A 24,725-nucleotide genomic window follows, 5' to 3' on the forward strand; every position below is an offset into this window, starting at 1 on the left:
TTTGCTCGGAGATAATACTGAGACTAAAAGCATGAACTTTTGGTGAGTGAAGGGTCTGGGTCTGCCCGATCCCATCTAGACAAAATATCTTAGGTGTAACAACTCTGACTGGGAGTGTGGATCTCTGGGGCAAAGCTTCAGTAAGTATTTCTTGAGCACCTGCTATAGGAAGGAGTAAAGGATGGTGCAGATGGAGGTTAGTTCATAGGTAGGGTGGCCAGTCGTTCTCAGCTGATGGTCTCCATTTTCTCTGGGAAGTAGAAGGTGGTGTCATCCACTGAGAGTGAGGAAGGAACTCGTGTGGCTGAAGGTTAAGAGGCATGAAGAGTTGAAATGACTGCTGTCATTGTTTGTAATCGAAAAACCTGGGGACACCCACAGTGTCTCTCACTGCAGGGCTGGGCATCCATACTGTGAATATCATGCTGGGAAAAGGGCTGAAATTGACAAAGCTGTGCTGCTGGGGAAGGACCTCCAAGCTATATTGTTCAATAAAAGTTTCCTGTGGCTTTAGACAGTCTTCGGACAACATCTCATTCAAAGGGGAGATTTAGCTCAGATCAGATAATAAATGCCAGAGTGCTGAGAAAAGATAAAAAGCTACCTAATCCATTTTTATTGGGAAATAAACACACAGAAAAGTGGTAAAACGCAAATGAGCAGCTTAACAAGTTACTGAAGAGTGAACACCCAGACCAAGACACAAAACTGAAACACTCTCCCCTATTGCCTTCCTTTATCCTTGACTTTCATCAAACTCACTTCTTTACTTTTCTTTATAGTTTTAACTATGCATACCTAAGCAGTAAGGTAGAATTTTACTGTTTTGGAACAATATATACATGGGATCAGGAGCAACATACTCTTCCATTGCATGTAGCCGGCAGGTTAATTTTCACTGCTATGTAGTATACATGTAGTACGATTGTACCCCCAATATGTTTGTCCATCCTTTTGTTTATGGGCATTTGAGTTGTTCCCAGTGTTATGCTATGATGGACAATGCTGCTATGAACATTTTTATACAAGTGTCCTGATGCATGTAAACGTGCATTTATGGGGGAAATCCACTTATAGGTGGAATTTCTGGGTCATTGGCTGTGTTTATCTGGCTTCAATAGATACTGCCAGGCTTTTTCCCAGAGTAGCTCTATCAGTTTATCCTCCCACCAACAGTGTGTGCAGATTCCATTTGCTGCCTTTTTCCACATCCTTGAAGACACCTGGTATTTTCCAACTTTAAAACTCTTGCTAATGTGGTGGGTGCGTATTGATGTCTCAGTGTGCTTTCCATTGGCAATTCTGTTTCTGTATCTTCCTGGCCATTTGGATTTCCTCTTTGGGGAAGTAACATTTACCAACTTTTCAATTACGTTACATAGTTTCTTCTTATTGATAGAAGTTCCTTACACATTCTGGAAAGAAGCCCTTAGGTTGACTATCTGTGTTGTAAGTATCTTTCTTCCCCTCCTACTCTGTGGCTTGCTTTTAACTCTCTTAATGGTGTTTTTTGACAAACAGACTTTAGTTTTAATGTAGTCCCATGTATCATCTTCCCTTAATTACTATCTTTTACGTCTTGCTTAAAAAAATCTTTTCCTACTTCAAGGTAAAGATATTTTCCTATATTACCTTCTAGGACTTTTCACATTTAAGTCAACGATCCACCTAGAACTGGTTTTTGTCTGCCATATTTTGAGACTAGCATAATGCGAAGATTTCCCATCAAGAAAGTTACAGGCCAATTTTATTTATGAATATGGAAAATGAACTATCCTCCTAGGGGTCCATCCAAGTCTCCATCCACAGTACACTTCTGTCAGTTCATCATTTATTCATTCATTGAAGAAGCATTTATTGAGCTGGATGCCAGCTGTATTCCAGGTACTGTCCTAACGTCTCCTCATCCTCACCGGGTTCTCTGCTTCCCCAGCCCATCACAATGCTTCCCCTTCCGGCTGGAAACTTTTCCTTTTCCTTTGTGGTTCAGTGAACTCTGTTCATCTTCCAAATCCTACTTCAAGCAACCATTCCTCCAGGAAGCCCTTTCGGAACTCTCTGAGTAGGTGAAATCTCCTCCTTCATTGCATTTGCATTTGCTTTTGCATTTGCTTGTGTGATTGTTAAATTAATATGCCTCCCTTGTTGCGGAAAATGTGTTACAGCTTGGTGTTATAGCTCAGTGTTACAGCTCAGTGTTTCAGCTCAGTTGTGACAGCAACCTGGATCCAGGGGAGGGAGCACTCACAGAGTTGGAGAACTCAGGTTTATTATGTCAGCAGGCCCAGAGAAGTTAACACTCCAAGCTCTGGATCTTGTCTGTAGGTTTACACAGGCTTTTATAGGCTACCAGTTTACACTTTGCAACATCATATGCAAATAGAGTATAACAGAAGTTGGCCAACCAGGAACAAGCTTTGTAGAATTGGACCAATCAGGAGTGAGAGAAATAACCAATCAGGAGTGAGCTCCATGTAAATGAAGTACTACAAATGGACCAATCAGAAGTTAGGGAAGTGGACCAATCAGAAGGGAGAGTAATAACCAATCAGGAGTGAAGGAAATAACCAATCAGAAGTGAGCTCAGGGAACCGATAGAATTTTAGGGGTAAGTAAGCTGTTTCAGAGGCAAAAAGTGAGATAGAGCCTCTGGGCCAGGGAACTGGATGGTGCCGGCTCGAGAGTAGTGGCCCTGCTTGGGGTTCCTGCCTGTCTTTTTATGGGGCTTCCCGCCTCACCTCATCAGATTGTGTGCCTCTCCCACTATTCTAGGCTTTCTCAGCATCAGTAGCAGTAACACTTGGGGCAGGATCATTCTTTGTTGTGTGTGTATATGTATGTGTGAGGGGTGTTCCACGCACTGTAGGATGGATGTTTGCGGCATCCTCAATCTCTATCCACTAGATGCCAATACCCCCCGGACTGTGGCAGCTGAAATGTCTCCAGACATTGCCAAGTGTTCCCTGGGGAGGTACGGAATCTTTTTCCTTCCACTGAGAGCCATTGCACTAGACTATGTGTCTCTCCCCTTAGACTTTAAGCTCCAGGAGGACAAGAACCATCTCTGCTTTCTACCAGTGTCCGGAATAGTGCCTGGCACACAGTAGATACTTGAAAATATTTGTTGAAATTCCTTGATAGCAGGGCCCACGATTTCAGAAGGAAGTGAGGTAAGGGATGAGATGACACCCAAAAAAAGAGGGACTGGAAGTCTTGGTCAAGTCCCAAAGCCAGGGGTCAACAGAGTTAGCAAATGAGAGGGTTGCACTGATGAAAATTTTGGGTATTGTAAATGAATAGGGTCCTGGAGATGACAAGGTTTGGATGTGGGTCAGAGAAATGGGTTGCTGATGAGGAAACGCCCTCCCATTGCTGGGGCCGAGCAAACTCAGATACTGGGGTCCCGTGTGGGTTCTCCACACTGTCCTTGAGGCGGCTTCCAGACTGGGGTAAAGTCAAGAAAGGGAGGAAGACAGCAAAGGAGCTGAAATTCTCATTGCTGGGGCAGGCGGAAGTTGCTATTGCCAGATGGCAGGCGTATCGGAGGAAGGGAGGGGTTTTACGCGAGGATGGAGTGTGGCAGTCTGGATGCAAGTCTAGAGGGAGTAAGCCAGATGCTGAAGTCCCCTGGCCGCTCTCCTCTCCACCCCCAGGAGAGAGAGCAAGCCGTCTCCAGAGCAAGGAACTAGGGCGGTGCTGGGGGAGGGGGTAGCTCCCACCTGCTGCGTTTGTTTCCTGTTCGTTCACCCAGCGACGCCCAGATGGTGGTTCCTTTAACAGCCAGTCATTCTCTGTCTCTGTCAATCTGTCTCTCTCACCCTGGCTTGCTGGCAGATTGCCTTCTTAGCTACTTTAGAACAAACGGCCTGGGCTCTGCCTCCCATCTGTCAGCTAGCTTCACATTTCTCCCTGGAGTTTGATTTCTGGATACCACTGCTGCCCGCCTTCTGATGATTTTCATGCCTCTTTGCTTTCTCAGCTTGTTAGAAATTCCACACTGCGAGTGGAGGCTGTGCTGCTCTCTATAGATAGAAACGAAGGTCAATTTATTTTTTAAAAAAGGCTGTCAGCTAATGATAGGAATCTAGCTCTCAGGCAAGACAAGGAGGTTGTCATTCACAGATGAGACAGGGAATCCATGTGGGGAGCGTCCGCTCGGTCTACATATCTGAATGGGCTGAAGCTCTGAGGAGTTTTCTCTAATTAGCTCTCACAATCACCAAGAGTGTGTCCATTCAGTACGGTTTGGCTGAATCTCTCCATGTATTATTCCCTGATAAGAGTGTCAGAGTTCAGTACAATGTGCATCTGGAAAACCCCTACTGTGTTTGTCTTGCAGCAAATCAGAGGATAGAGGCAAGACATTCACCAGGCTCAGAATCCCAAATTACCCTTTTGAGGAGACAGGGAGGAGAGAGATGCTTTTTCCTTCCTTCCTTCCTTCCTTCCTTCCTTCCTTCCTTCCTTCCTTCCTTCCTTCCTTCCTTCTTTCCTTCCTTCTTTTTAAATTTAAGGTGTCCATTCATTCCTAGAGTTCATTTCTTGGCCACTATTTTATCAGAGTTGAAATAATTTTACACCAGACACCCTTATAGTCTTGAGTACCCAGATTCTACTACTAACAATTTGCCCTTCTTGAATCAAATCTGGCCGTCTAGTCTCTCCCAGTTTCCCCTCCCAGCTTTTTCTGACTTCACAATCTGGCCCCAGGATGGATGGTTTGCCATTCATCAGCTCCTGGTTAGATACCTTTTCATCTCCTCCCTGGTTTAGATTAGAGGACATTCAAGCAGCAACCGCCTGGAGGAGGGACTGCAATCATTTCTGCAAATAGTGTCGCTACTCTGTCCTTCCCCATCCAAGACCTATGATCTCATGGGAGAACAGTTGTTTGTTTGAGGTTCCAGAGTCTAGACATGGTATTGTCTCAACCCCAGGTCTGAGGGTATAGTGAGGAGACTGGAAAAGGACATGACATCCACCAAGAAAAGTGCCACCCAAGTAATGGTTCTTACCAGCATGCCCCAGCCCCTGGGGTGCCCCATACGATAATGACACTTGGCTGTGGACCACCCATCTAGACCACGAGAGAGCTGCTATAATTCAGTGCCTCCCTGGTCTCTCTGTCATCTCTGGAGCCTGCACATTGTGCTACTAAAATTCTCTGCTCCTGGTAACTTGGCTTGAGGTTTTCAGTAGAGCAATTTCCCTAAAGTTTAGGACATGGACAAATGGAGGTTCTTGAGATGATTTTAGGTGTTAGACATGGCGCCAACTACGCTGAGTCAGCTGGTGAAGTTATTTCCTCTTCCATCATCTTCCAGTGGTTTAATGAGCTCAAAGGGAAAGTCTCCTGCTGGTGCCAGTATGCCTTTAACATCTGTCCAACACCTTTTCCAACAACTTTTTTTTTTTTCTAAGAAAGAATGAGTAGGCTCTGGGCCCTGGGTTTGGGATGTACAACAGGAAATTGCCAGAAAAAAATAGAACGTAAAGTCGTTACTCTATTACCATATTTTTGCTAGTCCCCTTAAGTTTAGGCTGGTTTTCCATTTACAGGGTGATTTAAAGATTTCTTTTTAGGTAAGTTTATTTAAATATAAATGTGAGTTGATTTAAAGGAAAATGCTAAGTAATGAGTAATACAGGAGATGGCAAACATTGGAATGGGGGATACACTTGAGACAGTTGGGTACATACCTCCGCACAGACCCCCAGTTTATCCTCACTCCACCCCCTTTGTCCCCATTTTCTCCTCCCCCTTAAGTCTCCCATTGAGAATCCCAAGACCATCTGTACTCCTGGGTTTGGGGGGAAGAGGGGAGGGGGAGGAAAGGCTGGTGCCTGACATCAGCTGGGTGATGAAAGCTCAGCTCTGGTCCCCAGGTCACCACGATGCCAGAATACCTGAGGAAGCGCTTTGGCGGCAGCAGGATCGCCGTCACCCTAGCTGTGCTCTACCTGTTTATCTACATCTTCACCAAGATCTCGGTAAGGTCGGGGCGCAGCTGGTGAGAAGGTCAGTGACAGTCCCGTTGCTGTGGTGTCTCCTCCCCATCCACCTTCTCCGCCACTCGAGGAAGCTTCTGGGAGGTTGAGGAAGATGGGGTGGGGGAGGGTAACGTGGGGGGAGGAAAGATGGAGAAAACGTAGAGTTCCCTCTCCCCTTCTCCTGCCAAATCTTCCTCAGCAGCATCTCGGGATGGTGCCTGTCACCGAATCGGACTCCACTGAATGGGGCTTGGGTGGGTCTGTTGTCTTCCTCCTGGGACTGGGAAGTTATGAGCTATTCATCGAGGTGCTGAAGCCCACTGGGCCTGCCCCACCCTGACCTTTGGATGGGCAGATCTCCTGGTGATTGGCCAAGAGCAGGTGCTTTGCAGCCACCAGGCACGTGCTGCTCAGCCTGACTCACTGGCGCCGTCTTCCCTTCCAGCTGGAGCTGGGGGAGAGCTTGTCTGTGTGAGGTGGGGGAGGGAGGAGGGAGGAATTCCATTCAATCCAAACGACAATGACAGACTCTGTGCCAGCTCCAGACGCGAAAGACAGACATAGAAGGACAGCTCTCCCTTTCATTCTGGTGGGAAGCTATGGACGTGGGGATGCCTTCCCCAGAAGCATCACATCTGAGGAGGAGTTTTCCAGTAGATTAAGGGGGACCGGCATTCCAGGTGGATGGACAGAACAAGCAAAAGAACAAACATGACTTGTTAGGGAAACGGTGTATTTCAGCTTGCCTGGAGGACTGGGAGCACAAAGCAAGGGAAGGGAATGAGGTCGAGTGGTAGGCAAACCAGGAAGGGCCTGGCAGGCAGCTCTAACTTACTTATTTGGCCATTATCTTGGGGGCCATAGGGAGCCACTGAGAGTTTTAATGAGGAGGAGAGGATGATACGATCACTGTGGTATCTGATAAAGGCTGCAGTGTGGAGGGGGCAGTGTAGGAAGACCAAGAACAGAAGCAGGAAGACTATGGAGGAGCTTGTATTAGCCCAGTGAAGGGGGTCTCAAACATAATTGCCCACAGGGTTCCCATTTGAGACCCCTGACCTGGGAAGAGATAGATGAAACAAAGATAGTATACAATGCTTCTGCATTTACCAGGATCTAGGCTACAGCCTGGTGCTAAAATGCCCATTCATTCATTCATTCACCCATCAACTTCACGTCTCTCCAGGTGGACATGTACGCAGGCGCCATCTTTATTCAGCAGTCTTTGCAGCTGAATCTGTACCTGGCCATAGTCGGGCTGCTGGCCATCACGGCGCTATACACCGTTGCAGGTATGACTGAACGAGGGGTGATGCTGGGAGAGGTGGTGGGCAGGGGCTGTAGGCCATCCTGTCTTTTCCTGGTCCATCTTCTGATGTCCCAGTGTGTTAAGACCATGTCTTCATTAAGCCTCAGTCCATTACCCCAGAAAATATGAATTCTCTTGGCCAACGTTCAAAGGAAAAGTGTTGCCTGGTAAGAGGGAGAATTTGAAAATACACCACAACTGCATAAAGCTATTTGCGATTTATTTATTCAAGAACTGCTCATTAGAACCTTCTAAGCGCTGAGCATGTGGATTCACACACGCTGCACAAAGCTAGATCACAAACCACCGTCATTCTGCAGCCTCTTATTTCCCCCTCGGACTTGCACCCCAGAAGAGCTGGTGTATCACAGGGTCTAGACATGTATCTGCCTTTGAATATTCACCTTCTTGTCTTCTGCACCCCTTTCATCCTTCTCTGCCTCCTCTTGGTGCAATAGAATTCAGTCGGCAAGTATCCACATCCTTATCTCAGCTACTAAAAGCCAGGCATCATGCTGGGAACTGGAGCGCAGCAGTAAACAAGACGGACAAAATCTTTGCCCCAGAGAAACTTCCCTTGTCAGGGGGATGGGGAGACAGACAATGAACAAGGAAGCCAATGAATAATGTCGGAGTGTATTATTATAACAAGATAGGGAAAAAGGGGGGAGAATTCTTTTACATTGAATGTTCGGGTAAGGACTGTCTAAGGTGATGTATGTACCAGACTTAAATGATGTGAAGGAAATGCGCAGGAGGAGTGCAGGGGACGAGAATGCCGGGTGGAGGGGAGGCATGTGTAAAGACTCTGAGATGAGAATGCATACTGCTTGCTTGAGGAACGGCAAGGGGGTCTAGGTGGCTGAAGCTGAGCGGGCAGATTGGGAGAGGCCATTCCCACAAGCCGGCGTGACAGTGGCATCCTTGGCATCGTGCTGTGCTGCAGCCTTGATGGCAGGAGAAAGGAGTGGAGGAAAGGGCAGGACAGGAGCCTTGAAAGAAACCAAATGAGCCTGGGATTTAGTCCTAGTGGAACCCCACCGGGGTCTCCTAAACAGAACAGTGACCGGACCCAACGAATGCAAAGCCCTCTGATGCACAAGGATCTTGGCTGAGTTTTCAGCACTGAAAGCGGCCACGTGCCTGGAGCTCAGGGAAAGGGAAGGGCCATTTGCAGTTGCCAATTTATCTGTGTGTTTCCTTGTTTGGGGGTGTGCCTCCACCACTAAACTATAAGCTCTGTGGAGTCAGGGAACATGCTGTTTTGTTTAACTCTGTATCCCTTCCAGGTAGAACTAGGTTGAGTGCTCACCAGACGTTTGGTGAATGATTGAACAAACCACTAAAGTGACTGAATAAAAACCATTATCCACCGTATGATAAGTGCTCAATAAACAAACGTTAGTACAGAAATGGTGGTGGGTGTCCGTGGTACCAAAGTTCAGGCCAGCGAAGAGCTGGGGCCAGATGCTCAGCCAGGTCTCTCTCCATTTGTGAGAGGGCACCATTCCTGGGGCGAGGAAGGAGGAATCATAGGAGAACTCCACACCCATGCGTGTGTTTGTTTTGCAGTGACTTTTCCCGTGAGTAAACATGTTCGTATCAGATGAGTGTCCCTTCTCTGCTGGGAAAGAGGAAGAGGGAAGGGTCGGGAAGAGACTGGAAAGACTGCTCTGTCTGGGTGCTGCTGGGTTTGCCGCCATGATTGTCATTACAAAGATTTTTCTAGGCAGTGAAACCAGTCAGAGTCCCCTGAGGCCAACCACTGTGACCCTGTCTGGAAAACCTATTAGACTCTGAAGACGTAGTACTCAATCCTTTTTCCAAAGTTAAAATAAAGGTGTTCATATGGGGAATCTAAAAAAAAAAAAGGAGACAAATGGACTCATCTACAAAACAGAAATAGACTCACAGACATAGAGAACAAACTTATGGTTACCAGGGGCCAAAGCGGGTGGGGAGGGATAAACTGGGAATTTGCAAATCGCACCTCTTAGGGAGTGATGGAAATGCCTTGACTGTGGTGGTGGTTTCATGGGTATATATGCATCTATCAAAATTCCTCAAGTTGTACATGTGACATGTGTGTAGTTTACTGTCCAGGAACCATACCACAATAAAGCTGTTAAAAATAATCAATCAATCAATCAATAAAAATAAATGTGCTCAGAGCTTGGGGACTGTGGTCCAAGCATCACTTCCTATGTCAGTTAGCAATTACTGTTTAACTCCCCACAAATTTCGGGCCTTGAGACAACAATAGTTTCTCTTCCCCCACAATTCATTGCATAGCTTGCCTAGGTGGTTTTTCTGCTGTTCTCACTTGGCTTGGTTGAATTATAGTTAGATGGCACCTGGAAGAGAATGGCCTCCCTCAGGTGGCTGGTGGTTAGCTTGGGCCATCATCCTCCATGAGGCTGGACCGGGCTTCTTAAAGAAGCTTGGTGGTCTTAGGGCAACACAAGAACCAGAGCAGGAGCTTCCAGGCTCCTTGAGGCCCAGGCTTGGAGCTGTACAATGGTGCTTCCATCCTAGTCTGTTGGCTCAAGCAAACCATTTGGCCAAGCCATATGTAAGAGGTAGAGAAATCAACTTCACCTGAATACGAAAGGAGCTGCAAAGCCACACTGCAGAATGGGCAGGCACACAGGATGGAGATGTTGTGGCCACCGCTGCAAACTATCGACGCTAAGATAGCTCCCCAGTCAGGTCTTGAACTTGCAGGTTCCCTCTGCCACCCAGAGGGTAACTCCTCTCCATCAGAGCACCTGAGCCTCACCTCACTGCTCATCTCCCCACCAGGTGGCCTGGCGGCTGTGATCTACACGGATGCTCTGCAGACGCTGATCATGCTTATAGGAGCACTCATCCTGATGGGCTACAGTAAGTGGGGTTCCAGGGTCGCTGGGGTGGATGACAGCATCTCTCTCAAGCAGGGACATCTGCTTTCATCACTGTGATCAGCAAACCTAGCTGTCGAATCCAGCTGGGGATCCCTGCTTGAGGCACAGTTATTTCAGTTGGAAGAGAACTGTGCTTATCAGGGAATCTTACTCTTGTGAAGGAAACATGTATGGCTCTTCCTCTCTTGATATGGATAAATAATTAAACAAACAAATAAAAGGGGGCAAAGGGACAACTCTGCCTTGCAGAAAAATTCCAATTAATACATGCAGATGGAGTGAGGGAAATGGAATGTAATAATTTCTGCAGGCACGATCCAGTGATAGATGCTAAAGTTAGCAGGTGAGAGTTTATGAAGAAATAGGCTATTTGCTTGGTCTCAAAGTATCACGTCTGGGGGGAGGGTACAGCTCAAGTGGTAGAGCATATGCTTAGCATGCATGAGGTCCTGGGTTCAAGTCCCAGGACCTCCCTTAAAAAACTAATTAAATAAATAAACTTAATTACCTCCCCCACCAAAAAATATTAACAAAAATCATCATGTCCAAAATATTTATTGATTACAAAGGGAAATGCAGTCACTTTACAGTGGAGAAACATGACACCCACTGCTGTAATTAATCGATCAAAGTTAGTATCAGTAATAGGACATATCGATATGCAGCTCTTTGCCTGATGTATGGAGAAAGGACTCAGCATTACCTCTGTGCCATTCTTGCCAAAAAATACATAACCTCAACTTCTTCATGAATAAACATCAGACAAACCGAAACAGAGAGACGTTTTACTAACTGTGACCCGTATTCTTCAAAAGTGTCAAGGACGTGAAAAATAAGGAAAGACTGGGGAACTACACAGAGTAGAGGAAACTAAAGAGACCCAACAAATAAAAACAATGTGGGATCCTGGACTGGATCCCAGAAGAGAAAAAGAACGTTAGTGGTGCAATCTGAATAGTCTGTAATATAGTTAATAATAATGCACCAGTGTTAATTTCTTGATTTCCATAACTGCACTCTGCCTATGTAAGATAGCACCTTCAGATGAGGGGTGTATGGGAACTCTCTGTACTGCTTCTACAACTCTTCTGCGTGTCTAAAGTTATCCCCAAATAAAAAGTTAAAAATTAACAGCTATTAAAATATATGTGAGCCAGATGTTCCATTTCATTTAATTTTCATAATAACCTAATGATATCAGTATTATTGTCACCCCCTTTTTGGGGTGAGAAAGTTAGGGTCCCAACTGTTAAAACTTTCCCAAGGTCCCAAAGCTAGGATTCAAAGCCAGGATTCAAACCCAAGGTCCCAAAGCTAGGATTCAAAGCCAGGATTCAAACCCAAGCAGATTACATACCCTTCCCCACCATACTGCCTGGTAATGACTTTTGAAGGAAGAGTCTAGGAGCAGGGGTCAAAGAGTATAGACAAGAATTTTACCTGAACACTGTGCCTTTCTGCACAGTTTGAATTTTGTGTATATGTTAACTTTCATCTTTCAAGCCAAAAATTCAAAGAAAGAATCCTGGAGTAATAAATGAGCTTCACGACAAAGACAGCAACAACACTTGCTTATTATTAACTTTAGCAGGAAATGTTTTGGACCCTTATGAAGAAGAAAAACTTTGCTGGTGTATATAGAGAGGACATATAAATGAATAATAAATAGGTAAGGACACATGTCCATCTTCACTGGATAAACATTTGGTGTGGTTGTTGTCATAGGTAGCAAAACTTTGAACCTCCCAGTGCCACACAAGTGACTTACAACACTTCAGATTTCAGAGGCAGGAGAGCCAAAAGATGCATCTTCCCATGGTCTGTTCTTCTTATTCAAACTTCCTGCTCTTTCTTTCAAAAAGTATAGGGTCTCAATGGGGAAGTTCTGTTACTTAACTCATTATAATCAGTCAGGAGAGAGATTTCAGATGGACCTTCAGCAACCTTCATTGTTCTGCTATATCTAGTAGACTTTCTCCCAAGGCATCTGCAGGTTTTAAATGTTGAAAATTAATTGACTGGATATGCACGGGTTTCTTTCTGTGCTCTGAATTCTGTTCCATTGATCCGTATGACTGGTTTTAGGCAAATACCACACTGTTTTGATTACTATAGCTTTGTAGAGGCGTTTGAAATCAATTTCCATCTGTGTGGTGAGTATATGGCTGTTTGGCTGTTATTCTTTCATTTAGTTATATATTGCTTATTTTCTCAATAAAACTAGAGGATTATAGTTTAGATAAAGAAAATTCAACTTTATATCATTTGCAAGTGGCACATGTAAAACGAAGTATAAGACAAAAAGCACTAAACAGAAGGGAAAGTAATTTTATATTGAAAAATAGCAAATTTACAATGAAGATATAATGTTTGTGTATTAAATAACATTGCTGCAAGACACATAAAAGTTGTTAGAAATAGAAAAAATGGACAGAAACCAAAATAGTACCAGAAGGCTTTAACCCATGACAGAACAAGGAGCTGAAACATAAATAAGGATTTGGAGGTTATAAATTATATAAATGATAAGCATTCTCATCATAGTGAATATAGCTTTTTCTAGCATCATACAACCATCCACAAAAATGGATCACTGAAAAAAATAACCAAATTTTGCGAAAATCCCCATACAAACATTTTCCAGATTGCGTTATTTTACCCATGCAAAACCAAAAAGTTAAATTCATTGGGAAAAGTGTGAATTAAAAAAAATTACTTAGAAAATCTAATTACTTGGAAAATGTAAAGCAGTTTCCTAAATAGCGCTCAGGTCCAGGAGGAAATAAAAACTGCAGCTACAAACTATTTAGAAAAAAATGACAAGAACATTACATTTCAAACTGAATGATGAAGTCAGAGCCGTAATCCTAGAAAAACATTTATATCCAGGAATATGAAAGTCCAATGGAATGAATTGGAAAATAGGAAACTTCAGAATGAATTACTCCAATATCTCCTTCCTTGAAAAGAACCATAAAATACAGCAGCAAATCAAAGGGAGAAAACAAGGCAGTACTTAGGAATAAGAAAAAGAACAAAAAGCACAGAGAAAAAATTTAGATTATAGGCTAACAAAGTTTTAGGGGAACAAATATGAAAACTTGCTTGAAATCTGTTTTCCTAGGAAAATCTAAGTTACTAAATTTGACTCAATTAGGAAACTTTAATAGTCCAATCATCAAAAAAGAAATTAGTACATCTGTTTAAAAACCCCTTCCAAAAGGGGCACCAAGAAAACTGTAAGTAATCTCATTAGAACCAGAAAGAGAATAGCCTCATTATTTATGCAATAAAAAATAAATCCCATAACAGATACATATTGAAAAGAAAGAGATAAAATTACTATTATTATTTGCAGATGATATGACTGGTTATCTAGAAAAAAAAAAAAAAAGAAAAGAGAAATTGAAAAACTAACCTAAAATGGAGCTTATTTATTAAAGTGGCTGAAATCAGGATTAATATTCATAATCCCCTACTTGGCTTTATGCCAGGAGGACTGCTAGTTTCATTTGGTACCCAAATGTCTCCTACGTTCCTGCTACTCTGAGTGTGGTCTATGGACCAGCAGCATCAGGGCCAGCTGGGAGCCCATTAGAAGGGCAGAAACTCAGGCGCCACTGCAGACTTGCTGAATCAATCAGCACACGCTTTTTAATGGTTTCCAGGTGATTCCAAGTTTACGACACGCTGCCTACTTCATTTCCACGCATGATGGGGTGATTCTGTTCTCAGTTTTTCTACCTGCTATGCTCTGTATCCTGGGTGAATTGCACTTGCTTTACATACTCAGATGGGCAGGTCCAATGATTGATAAAAAGCATACCCTCCCCACCAGCCACCCACAGGCACGAAATAATTTTTCATGGAAATAAAGCATGCCAAAAATCTAGCATCACATTATTTTCCCCCTAGTAGCTATTGTTTTCTACAATCTTCAGTAAAGATCATCCAGGTTGCACATTACATATCCTTCCTACCCAAGTGGTAACACGAAACCCTTCTCTTCCAAACAAACAAACAAACAGACGCCTTCCAGAACGTAATCCAGTGAAAGCAATGTTATTTGGGGGATGACCTTGAATCCTCTCAATTAACGAGAATAAGCAAACTCTCTGCAAACTACACGACTTTATTATTTTTTAGAACAGCTCGGGTTTGTGCCTAATGCGGTGTATTTCAGGTGCATTATCTCACTCAGTCCTTGCCCCAGCCCCGTGAGGTTGGCGCTACACCATCCCCACCTGCAGATGAGGAAACGGAATCCCAGAGGGGGCGGTGACTTGCCCAAGGCCAGAAGTTACTTGGACCACTTTTGTGATAACCGTGTGTTCAGAGTAGCTGAGAAGAAATCCAGAGGGGAAAGAATGTCTCCTTCAGACAGAGTTTCTTAACCTGGGGTCCATGAGCAGAATTCAGGGGTTTTGTGAATCTTGGATGGGGAAAAAAAATCGATCTGTTTTTTTCCTAAATCCATCATTGAAATGTAGCAGTTTTCAATTATTAATGTGGCCAAAAAAAAAAAACCAACAAAACCCACAGGAATATTAGCAATATCTGTGACTTTACCAAAAGACACCCAGATGTTTTTATCTGAATGTTTTTACAGGTGCTATTGATGTATTGAAACACTGTTTGTGGTTACTCTAAAACTAAATTATTTTTAGACTGACTACTGGGTCTTATTTGATGTAGCAAATAAATAAATTACTATGTCACAGTTTTTATGTTTTGATGAGGGCCTTCAACATATTTGATCTCCTTAACAATCTATGTATTTTGTATCATGTATTTAGAAATGATATTCTGAGACGCAATCCATAGTCAAAGGTATTAAAAAAAAAAAAAAAGAGGTGAAGAAACTTAAAGGCAACCAACTTTCCTTGGTAGCGCTGCTTTAAATAGGATTTCACTGATCTGCAAACAGCCCCGCCCTGCCATTACTTGCTGTAGACCCATCTGAGTTCCTGGCAAATTTGAGTTTCCTCTGAATTCTAGGCTTTGCTGCAGTCGGCGGGATGGAAGGCCTGAAGGAGAAATACTTTTTGGCCCTGGCTAGCAACCGGACAGGGAACAACAGCTGCGGACTGCCCCGGGAAGATGCCTTCCATATTTTCCGAGACCCACTGACATCTGATCTCCCATGGCCTGGAATCCTGTTTGGAATGTCCATCCCGTCCCTCTGGTACTGGTGCACGGATCAGGTACAGTGCAGCAGACTGAGCAAGCCACCCTCCAGGATGCTTCTTTCCTGGGGGTGTCTGGGTTTTTTTTCTCCCTTAATCTATTTTCAAATTTGCATTTCTCCCCCACCATCCTCAGTAACTCCTTTCTCTCTATAAAACTCTACACATTATCTTACTTCCTGCTCTTCTCGGGTCCTGGCAAATCCAAAGCTGCTGGTATTTGCAAAGAGGGAAAGCTTGATACATCCTGCTGACTGACTGGAAAGATCCAGTAAGCAAAAGAGATTGCTTACTTTAAATGGAGGTTAAAACTGGTATCGGTATTTGTGCCACAAGTACGCACTAGGTGTCCTCTAGCACTGGCCACGTGGGAATCACGAGTAAACACATCAGGCAGGGCTCTCCCTTTTGCGGAGGTCACCTTCTGATGGGGGTAGACAGACAATAAATAAGTAAATTATGTGGAACGTTAAAAGGTGATAACTTACTTGAAAAAGAAAAGCAAACCAGGGCGGGAAGGGAAGGGAGATTGAGACTGTGGGAGGGCAATTTAAAGTAGGGTGGTCAGGGGAGATGTGATTGAGAAGTGACTTTTGAACAAAGGCTTCGAAGGAGGAGGAAGAGAGTTTTGGGCAGAGGGACCAGTCAATGCAAAGCTCTTAAAGCAAATATGTAACTGGTGTGAAAAAAGAAATTAGAAAAGCATAAGGCACAACGATGTGTTAAAAGGTGCGGGGGAGGCGGTGGGATAGAATCTATATTTGCATTTGCTTGTATGTGCAGAAGGCAACTCTGGATGGATGTATATAAAAGCAGTAAGAGCGGTTGCCCTGGGCAGGGAGGCGGACAGATGTGCCAGGATGGATGGGAGCTGTTTCACCCTCACAGCTGTTTATACTTTCCCAGGTTTCAAGCCTCGTGAATGTATTACCTGTTGACGTGGTTTTCTCTGTTGCATCAAAGATCAGAAGTCAGCGTGCCATTTTGGAGGCTATTAATTGCATAGTCAGGGCTATTGAGAGTTTAACTGTAGTAATGATCATGGAGCTGAACCACTGGATTGATGTAGGAGACACTGCACAGAATGAATTCCAGGTCTCCCCACAGGTCAGAACTCCTCCCAGATGGGTGCAGTACGTAGGGGCTGCCCCTTTAAGAGAGCGAACCTCTTCCCACCCTTAGCAAATCTTGGGCAATAGAGACCCTGGGAGACAATTCACCTGAGTTCACCTGAGGCTAACAGTGTGAGTTTTAACCTTAACAAGCCTGGAATCAAGTTCAGGTGGCATAGCCTTGGGACACTAACATCTCTGAACCACTGTTTCCTTGTCTGTTAAGGGGGGCGGGGTGTTACTAAGAATTACAAAAGACTGCAGCAGGAGGAATCTGGTCACAGTCCTTTTGTTGCAGGGACATTTAATAAATCATTAAAAACATTTTTTGCTATGGTTTGCATTACTGTTCTTGACACAGCTCACCAGCTTATATTTATTAATCTGTGCAGATGTTTCCTTGAGATACCTCAAACCCTCACTAGCTGGGATTCCAGCATGCACCCCGAAAAGCCCACCTCCAACCCACCCCTCATCATTCAAGAGCCCGGGGACCTATTCCAGGATTATTCAGTTTTCTTCCAAATGCCAGGCAGGGCGAGAGGGCCCAGAAACCCAAGCCCTCCCCTCCCTGGGCCCCGTGACTTTTTTTTTTTTTTTTTTTTGAGTGCTTTGTATGTTTTATTTTTTTTTTTAAATTGAACTATAGTCAGTTTAAAATGTTGTGTTAATTTCTAGTGTACAGCATAGTGATTCAATTATATATATATATGTATTCCTTTTCATATTCTTTCTTATTATAGGCTATTACAAGGTATTGAATATAGTTCCCTATGCTATGCAGTAGGACATTGCTGTTTTTCTATTTTATATATAGTAGTTAGTATCTGCAAATACCGAATTCTTAACTTATCCCTCCCTCTCTTTCCTCTTTGGTAACCACAAGTTTGTTTTCTATGTCTATGAGTCTATTTCTGTTTTGTAAATAAGTTCATTTGTGTCTTTTTTTTTTTGGATTCCACATATAAGTGATATCATATGGTATTTTTATTTCTCTTTCTGACTGACTTCACTAAGTGTGACAATCTCCAGGTCCATACAGATTGCTGCAAATGGCATTATTTTGTTCTTTTTTATGGCTGAGTAGTATTCCATTGTATAAATATACCACATCTTCTTTATCCAGTCATCTGACAATGGGCATTTAGGTTGCTTCCATGTCTTGGCTGTTGTAAATAGTGCTGCTAGAACATTGGGGTGCAGGTGTCATTTTGAAGTAGGGTTCCTTCTGGATATATGCCCAGGAGCAGGATTCCTGGGTCATATGGTAAGTCTATTCCTAGTCTTTTGAGGAATGTCCATACTGTTTTCCACAGTGGCTGCACCACTTTTCTCCACAGCCTCTCCAGCATTTGTCATTTGTGGACTTCTAAATGATGGCCGTTCTGACTGGTGTGAGGTGATACCTCATTGTAGTTTTGATTTGCATTTCTCTGATAATTAGTGATATTGAGCATTTTTTCATGTGCCTATCGATCATTTGTGTTTCTTCCTTGGAGAATTGCTTGTTTAGGTCTTTTGCCTATTTTTGGATTTGTTTGTTTGTTTTTTTATTATTAAGTCATATGAGCTGCTTATATATGCTGGAGATCAAGCCTTTGTTGGTTTCATTTGCAAAAATTTTCTCCCATTCTGTAGGTTGTTGTTTTGTTTTACTTATGGTTTCCTTTGCTGTGCAGAAGCTTGTAAGTTTGATTAGGTCCCATTTGTTTATTCTTGCTTTTATTTCTGTTGCTTGTGTAGACTGCCCTAGGAGAACATTTTTGAGATGTATGTCAGATAATGTTTTGCCTGTATTTTCTTCTAGGAGGTTTATTGTATCTTGTCTTATGTTTAAGTCTTTGATCCATTTTGAGTTTATTTTTGTGTATGGTGTAAGGGGGTGTTCTAGCTTCATTGCTTCACATGCTGCTGTCCAGTTTTCCCAACACCATTTGCTGAAGAGACTTTATTCCATTGTATATTCTTGCCTCCTTTGTTGAAGATTAGTTGACCAAAAGTTTGTGGGTTCATTTCTGGGCTCTCTCTTCTGTTCCATTGGTCTATATGTCTGTTTTTGTACCAATACCATGCTGTCCTGATGACTGCAGCTCTATAGTATTGTCTGAAGTCTGGGAGAGTTATTCCTCCAGCCTCTTTCTTTCTCTTCAGTAATGCTTTGGCAATTCTAGGTCTTTGATGGTTCCATATAAATTTTATTATGATTTGTTCTAGTTCTGTGAAATATGTCCTGGGTAATTTGATAGGGATTGCATTAAATCTGTAGTTTGCCTTGGGCAGTGTGACCATTTTAACAATATTGATTCTTCCAATCCAGGAGCATGGGATATCTTTCCATTTTTTAAAGTCTTCTTTAATTTCCTTCATCAATGGTTTATAGTTTTCTGTGTACAATTCTTTCACCTCCTTGGTTAGATTTATTCCTAGTTATTTTATTACTTTGGGTGCTATTTTAAAGGGGATTGTTTCTTTACTTTCTTTTTCTGTTGATTCATTGTTAGTGTAAAGAAATGCAACTGATTTTTGAACGTTAATCTTGTAACCTGCTCCCTTGCTGAATTCTTCAGTCAGCTCTAGTAGCTTTTGTGTGGACCTTTTAGGGTTTTCTGTGTATAGTAACATGTCATCTGCATATAGTGACACTTTTACCTCTTCTTTTCCAATTTGGATCCCTTTTATTTCTCTCTCTTGCCTGACTGCTGTGGCTAGGACTTCCAAGACTATGTTGAATAGGAGTGGTAATAGTGGGCATCCTTGTCTTGTCCCAGATTTTAGTGGGAAGCTTTTGAGTTTTTCACTGTTGAGTACCATGCTGGCTGTAGGTTGGTCATATATAGCTTTTATCATGTTGAGATATGTTCCCTCTATACCCACTATGGTGAGAGTTTTTAATCATAAATGGGTGTTGAATTTTATCAAATGCCTTTTCTGCATCTATTGAGATGATCATGTGGTTTTTGTCCTTTCTCTTATTGATGTGATGTATTACACTGATTGATTTGTGTATGTTGATCCACCCTCTTCCTTTTTTATTTTTATTTATTTTTATTTATTTATTTATTTATTTTACTTTTATTTGCATTTATTTTTTGCTGAATTTATTCCCAGGCCATAAGTTTTTGTTTCTTCAGTTTCTTCTGGGATATCTTTTTCTTCTGTGCAACCTCCTCTTCTGGTTTAGGAACAATCTGCTCTTTTTCAGTAAGGATCATCTCAACGTGGCAGGGAGAGCTCATGTAAGGGTTGATCCGACCATGAGCTCTGTAAGTCCTGCGCCGCATCTTGGGAGCTTTGTTCACCTGGATGTGCTCAATGACCAGTGAATCTACATCTAAGCCCTTAAGTTCTGCATTACTTTCTGCATTTTTGAGCATGTGCAGTAAAAACTCAGCACTCTTTTTGGGCCATCAACCCTGTGTCCAGCCTCACTGTTTTGCCTGGGCACACCTACCAACTCCACCATTGTAACGACGGAACGGCACACATTGCTTCTGTAAAGTGACGTCCTTCAGATACTTGGTGGCTTTTCAGATATGCATACCCTTAGTGGCCTGGGCAGTTTCATGAGTGTTCTTAAAGTGAACACGAAGATTTGAACCTCTTGATTTACATAATTTTGTGGGGTTTTCTGGGTCAAGTGAATAGTGAACCATTTTTAGAGGTCACCTCAGGCCGCCTACTGGAAAAGGCCCTCTTCCTTTTTTAAATAGTAACTTTTATTCATTGCTGATGGGAATACAAGTTGGTTTCCAATGAAGGCAGTTTGGCCATTTCTATCAGAATCACAAATGTATCTACCTTTTTTTAAAAAATCTTTTTTTGTTTGTTTTTCGTTTTCTTTAATCATTTGGGGAGTAATTAGGTTTATTTATTTATTTTTAATGGAGGTACTGGGGATTGAATCCATGACCTTGTGCATGCCAAGCATGTGCTCTACCACTGAGCTATACCTTTCCCCCCAGATTTTTTTCTTGTGATGAAAACTTTTAAGATCCATTCTCTTAGCAACTTAAAAATATGCAATCCATTATTATTATTATTTTATTAACTATAGTTACCATGCTGTCCATTACATCCCTTAGACTTATTTATTTTATAATTTTATAACTGGAAATCTACTTTTTGACCCCCATCATCCATTTTGCCCTCTCCTGCCCTCTGTCTCTGGCCACAAACAGTCTGTTCTGAGTGGATAAATTCTGGCAAGACTAACCTCACCCAACTCAACAGAGAGAAGGAGGTCAGGATAAGACCGAGGCAGAGTAACATCAAGCCCAGGCACACCCATCCTGATGGTAGCAATATCTCAGATTCTCTCTCTGTCTCTTCCTCTTAACTCATTACTTCTAGTCAAACCTTGAGTATTTGCTCTTGCTTTCTGCTCCTTCCTGCTCTTGCTTTCTCTGCCTTGGCATAGCTACCCCAGCTGGACCACTGGACCACAGGGATTGAGAACAGGAAACCAAGCTCCTGAGTCCACCATGCCTACCAAGAAGATATGCACACTTAGGTTGCTTTAAGAGAAAGGCATCTCAGCTTCCAACCACCCCACTGTTTTCCAGGTGATTGTTCAGCGGACTCTGGCTGCCAAGAACCTCTCTCATGCCAAAGGAGGCTCTCTGATGGCTGCATACCTGAAGGTGCTGCCTCTTTTCATTATGGTGTTCCCTGGTATGGTCAGCCGCATCCTCTTTCCAGGTGAGAAGACAGTTGAAAGGAGAGCTCACCTGTCTGTGAGTCTCGGACCCTGTGGAGTGTTCTAAATGTATTACTGACTGCCCCACAAGAATGCAGCTGGAGTTCTTTCCTGGTGATTCGACTGAGGCAGCTCCATCCTGGCATCTATGGACTCTGTGCTGTTTCCCAACATTGGTTCAATGGGAATGTCCTGTAGATGCCCCAGACCAAATCGAGTGGAGTCCTATCTGGAGTCTCAACTACATGTTTTTTGAAACCACAGACTAGGCTAAAATCTTGTGGTCCCAGATGTCAGCTCCGTGAAATCTCACATGAGACTTCCCCTCAAGCTTTGGTGTTGAGCCCTTTGGTAACTTTGGCCCAGTGGGGCTCATTTAGGGGTACTTTTCTTAACAAAATCAGGGATATCAAAGCCTCTAGAGTATTTGCCTTAGCTTTTGCTTTTTGAAATATGGTAAAGGGATGAGGTTTGCACCATGAGGATTAAACAGGACTAAGGGTGGAGGATGTTACTGGGAATCACTGTGATGTCAGGAATCAGTGATCTGTATGGAAGAAAGCTCCTTTTTTGCCAACACTGTTATTAACTCAAAGGAGCAGAAAGCTCCTTCCCTTATTCCTCATCCTACATGATGTCATGCAGAGGTAAAGAAAAGGTAGGATGAAATGCCAAGTTAGTTGGTCCAGAAGTTTTGTCAAAATAATTTGGAACAATAAGAATTAGGTGGAAAGACTTGGGGAAGGGAAGGGGGTGGGGAGCTGTCCGTGGTGCTAGACACTGGGCTTGTGCTCCATCAGGCTAGACGAAGAACCCAGGGAGTCGTTGGTCTTATTTCCAGGGAAGGGGCACAAGGCTGGAAAAAGCCCAGATGGGAGGAATAAGCACTGGGACTTGGGGTTTGTGATGACTTGATGGGAAAATACACAGCTATGGGACAAGATGACATGTGAACAAAGAATGTGGCTTAAAGCAACCAACATTCATTGTGCTAAGGGCCAGTCCCTGTGTGACGAGTTTTGCAGTAGAGTGCGGTGGTTATGAATATGAATGGAATCTCATCTGAACTGCCTTCCCTGAGTCTTGGCTCTGCCACTTACTAGCTATGTGACCAGATAAATCACTGAATTTCTCTTTGCTTCTGTTTCCTCACTTGTAAAATGAGGATGCTATTTCCTAAGGCTGAAGGCAGTTCCTGGCACATGGTGAGCACTATAGAAGTGTTCACTCCTATTATTCTATACATCTACTACCTCATTTATTCCTCAAACGACCTTATGAGGTAGGTACTATCATTGCTATTTTCATTTACGGATGAAGAAATTGAAGCTCAGAGAAATTAATGGATTCATTCATAGGTGCAACAAATATTTTGTGGGCAAATTATCTGCCAGGTCTTATTCTAGAAGATTCTGGGGCTCTGTAAATGAACAAGACATACAGTTGTGGTGGAGTATTTGCATTACACTCTAGTGGTGGAGGAGACAGACAAAGATAAGCAAATGTCTAAGTGAGACATTGCAAAGTGCTCTGAGGAAGATGCATAGGGAGACTTCGCAGGGGATGCTGAGTGGGGGCTACTTCTGACAGGGTTTCCAGGGATGACCTCTGGGAAGAGACGACAATTGGTCCGTGTGGATGATTCAAAAATATGTTTTAGACTGAAGCCAACCAGATTAATGATGGACTGGATGAGGAGGTTAAGAAAGAGGTCAAAGATCTCTCCTAGGTTGGGTGACTTGCTGGAAATTACTTGGCTGGTACTGGGTAATACAGAATTTAAATCCAGGTGTATCTGCCTCTAAAACTTGATTCTTAATCATGCTGCTGTCTCTCTTGGCAAATCACATCTTAACTATCTGGCAGGTCAGTGACAAGAGCCTGACCATCACTCTCAGCAGTCAGCCAGCCAATGATGATTATTCGGTGAAACAAAGTGCCATGTTCCACACCCCTAGGGAGTTTGTAATGTAACAGATGAGTCTGGTACTCATGATAAAAGTAAGCGGAAATAGATATCAAAACACTCTAGTGTATGGCACCAGCCATAAGTGAGCAAGGAATCTAAGGGAGGGAAGTAGGGTGGAGATGGTGAGGTGGACGTGGTGTATTTGAAGGTCTTGACCAGAGCTTCTCAAAGTGTGGTCCCCAGTCCAGCAGCATCAGGGTCACCTTGGAACTTGTTAGAAATGCAAACTTTCAGGCCCCATCCAAGACCTATTGAATCTGAATCTCTGGGGGTGGGGCCCAGCAATCTGTTTTTAACGAGCCCACCAGAAGATTGAGAAGCCCTGGTGTAAAAGGCCAGGTGCCAGGCCAGCCACTGTTTATACCCATTTCCACTCTTTTCTCTGTCTCAGCTGCCCCAGCTCCTCTCTGAATCTTCAAATGGGTCCAGCACTGCCTAAAAGCATGCTCTGATCCTGAGCTCTCATGAGCCTGGGCAACACCTTCTTCCACTTTGTCCATCTGAGACATGGCACACACGTGTAAAGGAACCTCAGTGGGAACCAAGCAAGAAGCAAAACAACCCTCAAAACAATAAAACACGGGAGTCTAGGAATATATCTGTTTACCAGCCAGTCCTCTCTACCTGAGCTTTAGAATAAACTAAGGTTTTGAGTCCTACCCATGATACTTACTAGCTGTATGATTTGGGGACGCTACTTAACCTCTCTGGGCCTCAGTTTACTTGTCTTGAAAATAAGTATGATAACAGTATCTTTCCCCTGGAGTTGTGAAGATTACACGAGAAGGTGTATTACTGTGTTTATTGGCGACATCTGAATCACAGTGAACCTTCCGTGAATGTTGGCATCTGTGGGAGAAGGAGGTTTGGTGCTATGTTTGGACTGGACTCTGCTAGAGCCATCCTTTATTTCAAGCATCGGAGGATCTGACAAGAGAAACCACTCCATGTATGAAATGGCTGATTAATTAAACCAAGGCAGATGAGTGGATATTAGTGAATGGAGTGTTAATGATTGCAAGGCTGTTAGTTTCGTTTGTAACCTAGCTGAGCCGACTAATTTCCCTATGATGAGCATATCCTTTAGCCTGAATGAACAAACACCATTCTCTGCCACAAACTTGCTTTATAAACTCTGTGTCTGTCACGTGTTTCATGGTTGAAGGTTACATTCCTAGAAGGTTAAACAAAAACCAGGTAGTTAATTGAACTATCTCAGGGAGGGTCTGGCTCCTTCTTGGTGGACCTTGAAGAGCGGAGCTTTTGGACAACAAGAGTCAGGACCCATAAGATTGAACATAAACAAGATCTTTGCCCCACCGGGGAGGCTCCATACCATGTCCTGGCCAGAGGAATGTGACATTTTTATAATATTCTCCTACGCTAAGAGTCATAAACAAGCCAAGAACTTTGACCTCTCAAAAGGATTTTTCCCAACAAGATTGTTTCTTCTCAATCCTTCTTGTCAAATATCATTTTGGTCTGCAGTCTTAATTTTGTCTAAGACTGAACTAGAGTTATGCGGGCCATCTACAGTTCCTCCATAGTATTATTCGTTG

At 43.2% G+C, this 24,725-nt stretch overlaps 1 protein-coding gene and 1 pseudogene across 3 annotated transcripts in view; one reads left to right on the top strand and one right to left on the bottom strand.

Moving 5' to 3' along the window:
• The window catches only part of SLC5A11 (solute carrier family 5 member 11), a 56,616-nt gene that overhangs the window by 24,659 nt on the left and 7,232 nt on the right, over window positions 1-24,725 (top strand). For all 3 annotated transcript variants that reach the window (XM_031433025.2, XM_064478530.1, XM_064478531.1), the window contains 5 exons: window positions 5,887-5,991; window positions 7,178-7,283; window positions 10,103-10,183; window positions 15,202-15,407; window positions 21,064-21,199. In XM_031433025.2, coding sequence (XP_031288885.2) covers window positions 5,887-5,991; window positions 7,178-7,283; window positions 10,103-10,183; window positions 15,202-15,407; window positions 21,064-21,199 — 634 coding nt within the window. The remainder of the gene's footprint in view (window positions 1-5,886; window positions 5,992-7,177; window positions 7,284-10,102; window positions 10,184-15,201; window positions 15,408-21,063; window positions 21,200-24,725) is intronic.
• LOC116147203 (large ribosomal subunit protein uL22-like) lies at window positions 19,548-20,184 on the bottom strand (annotated as a pseudogene).

Source organism: Camelus dromedarius, chromosome 24 (assembly GCF_036321535.1).
Source record: "Camelus dromedarius isolate mCamDro1 chromosome 24, mCamDro1.pat, whole genome shotgun sequence".
In the NCBI taxonomy this organism is placed as follows: Eukaryota; Metazoa; Chordata; class Mammalia; order Artiodactyla; family Camelidae; genus Camelus; species Camelus dromedarius.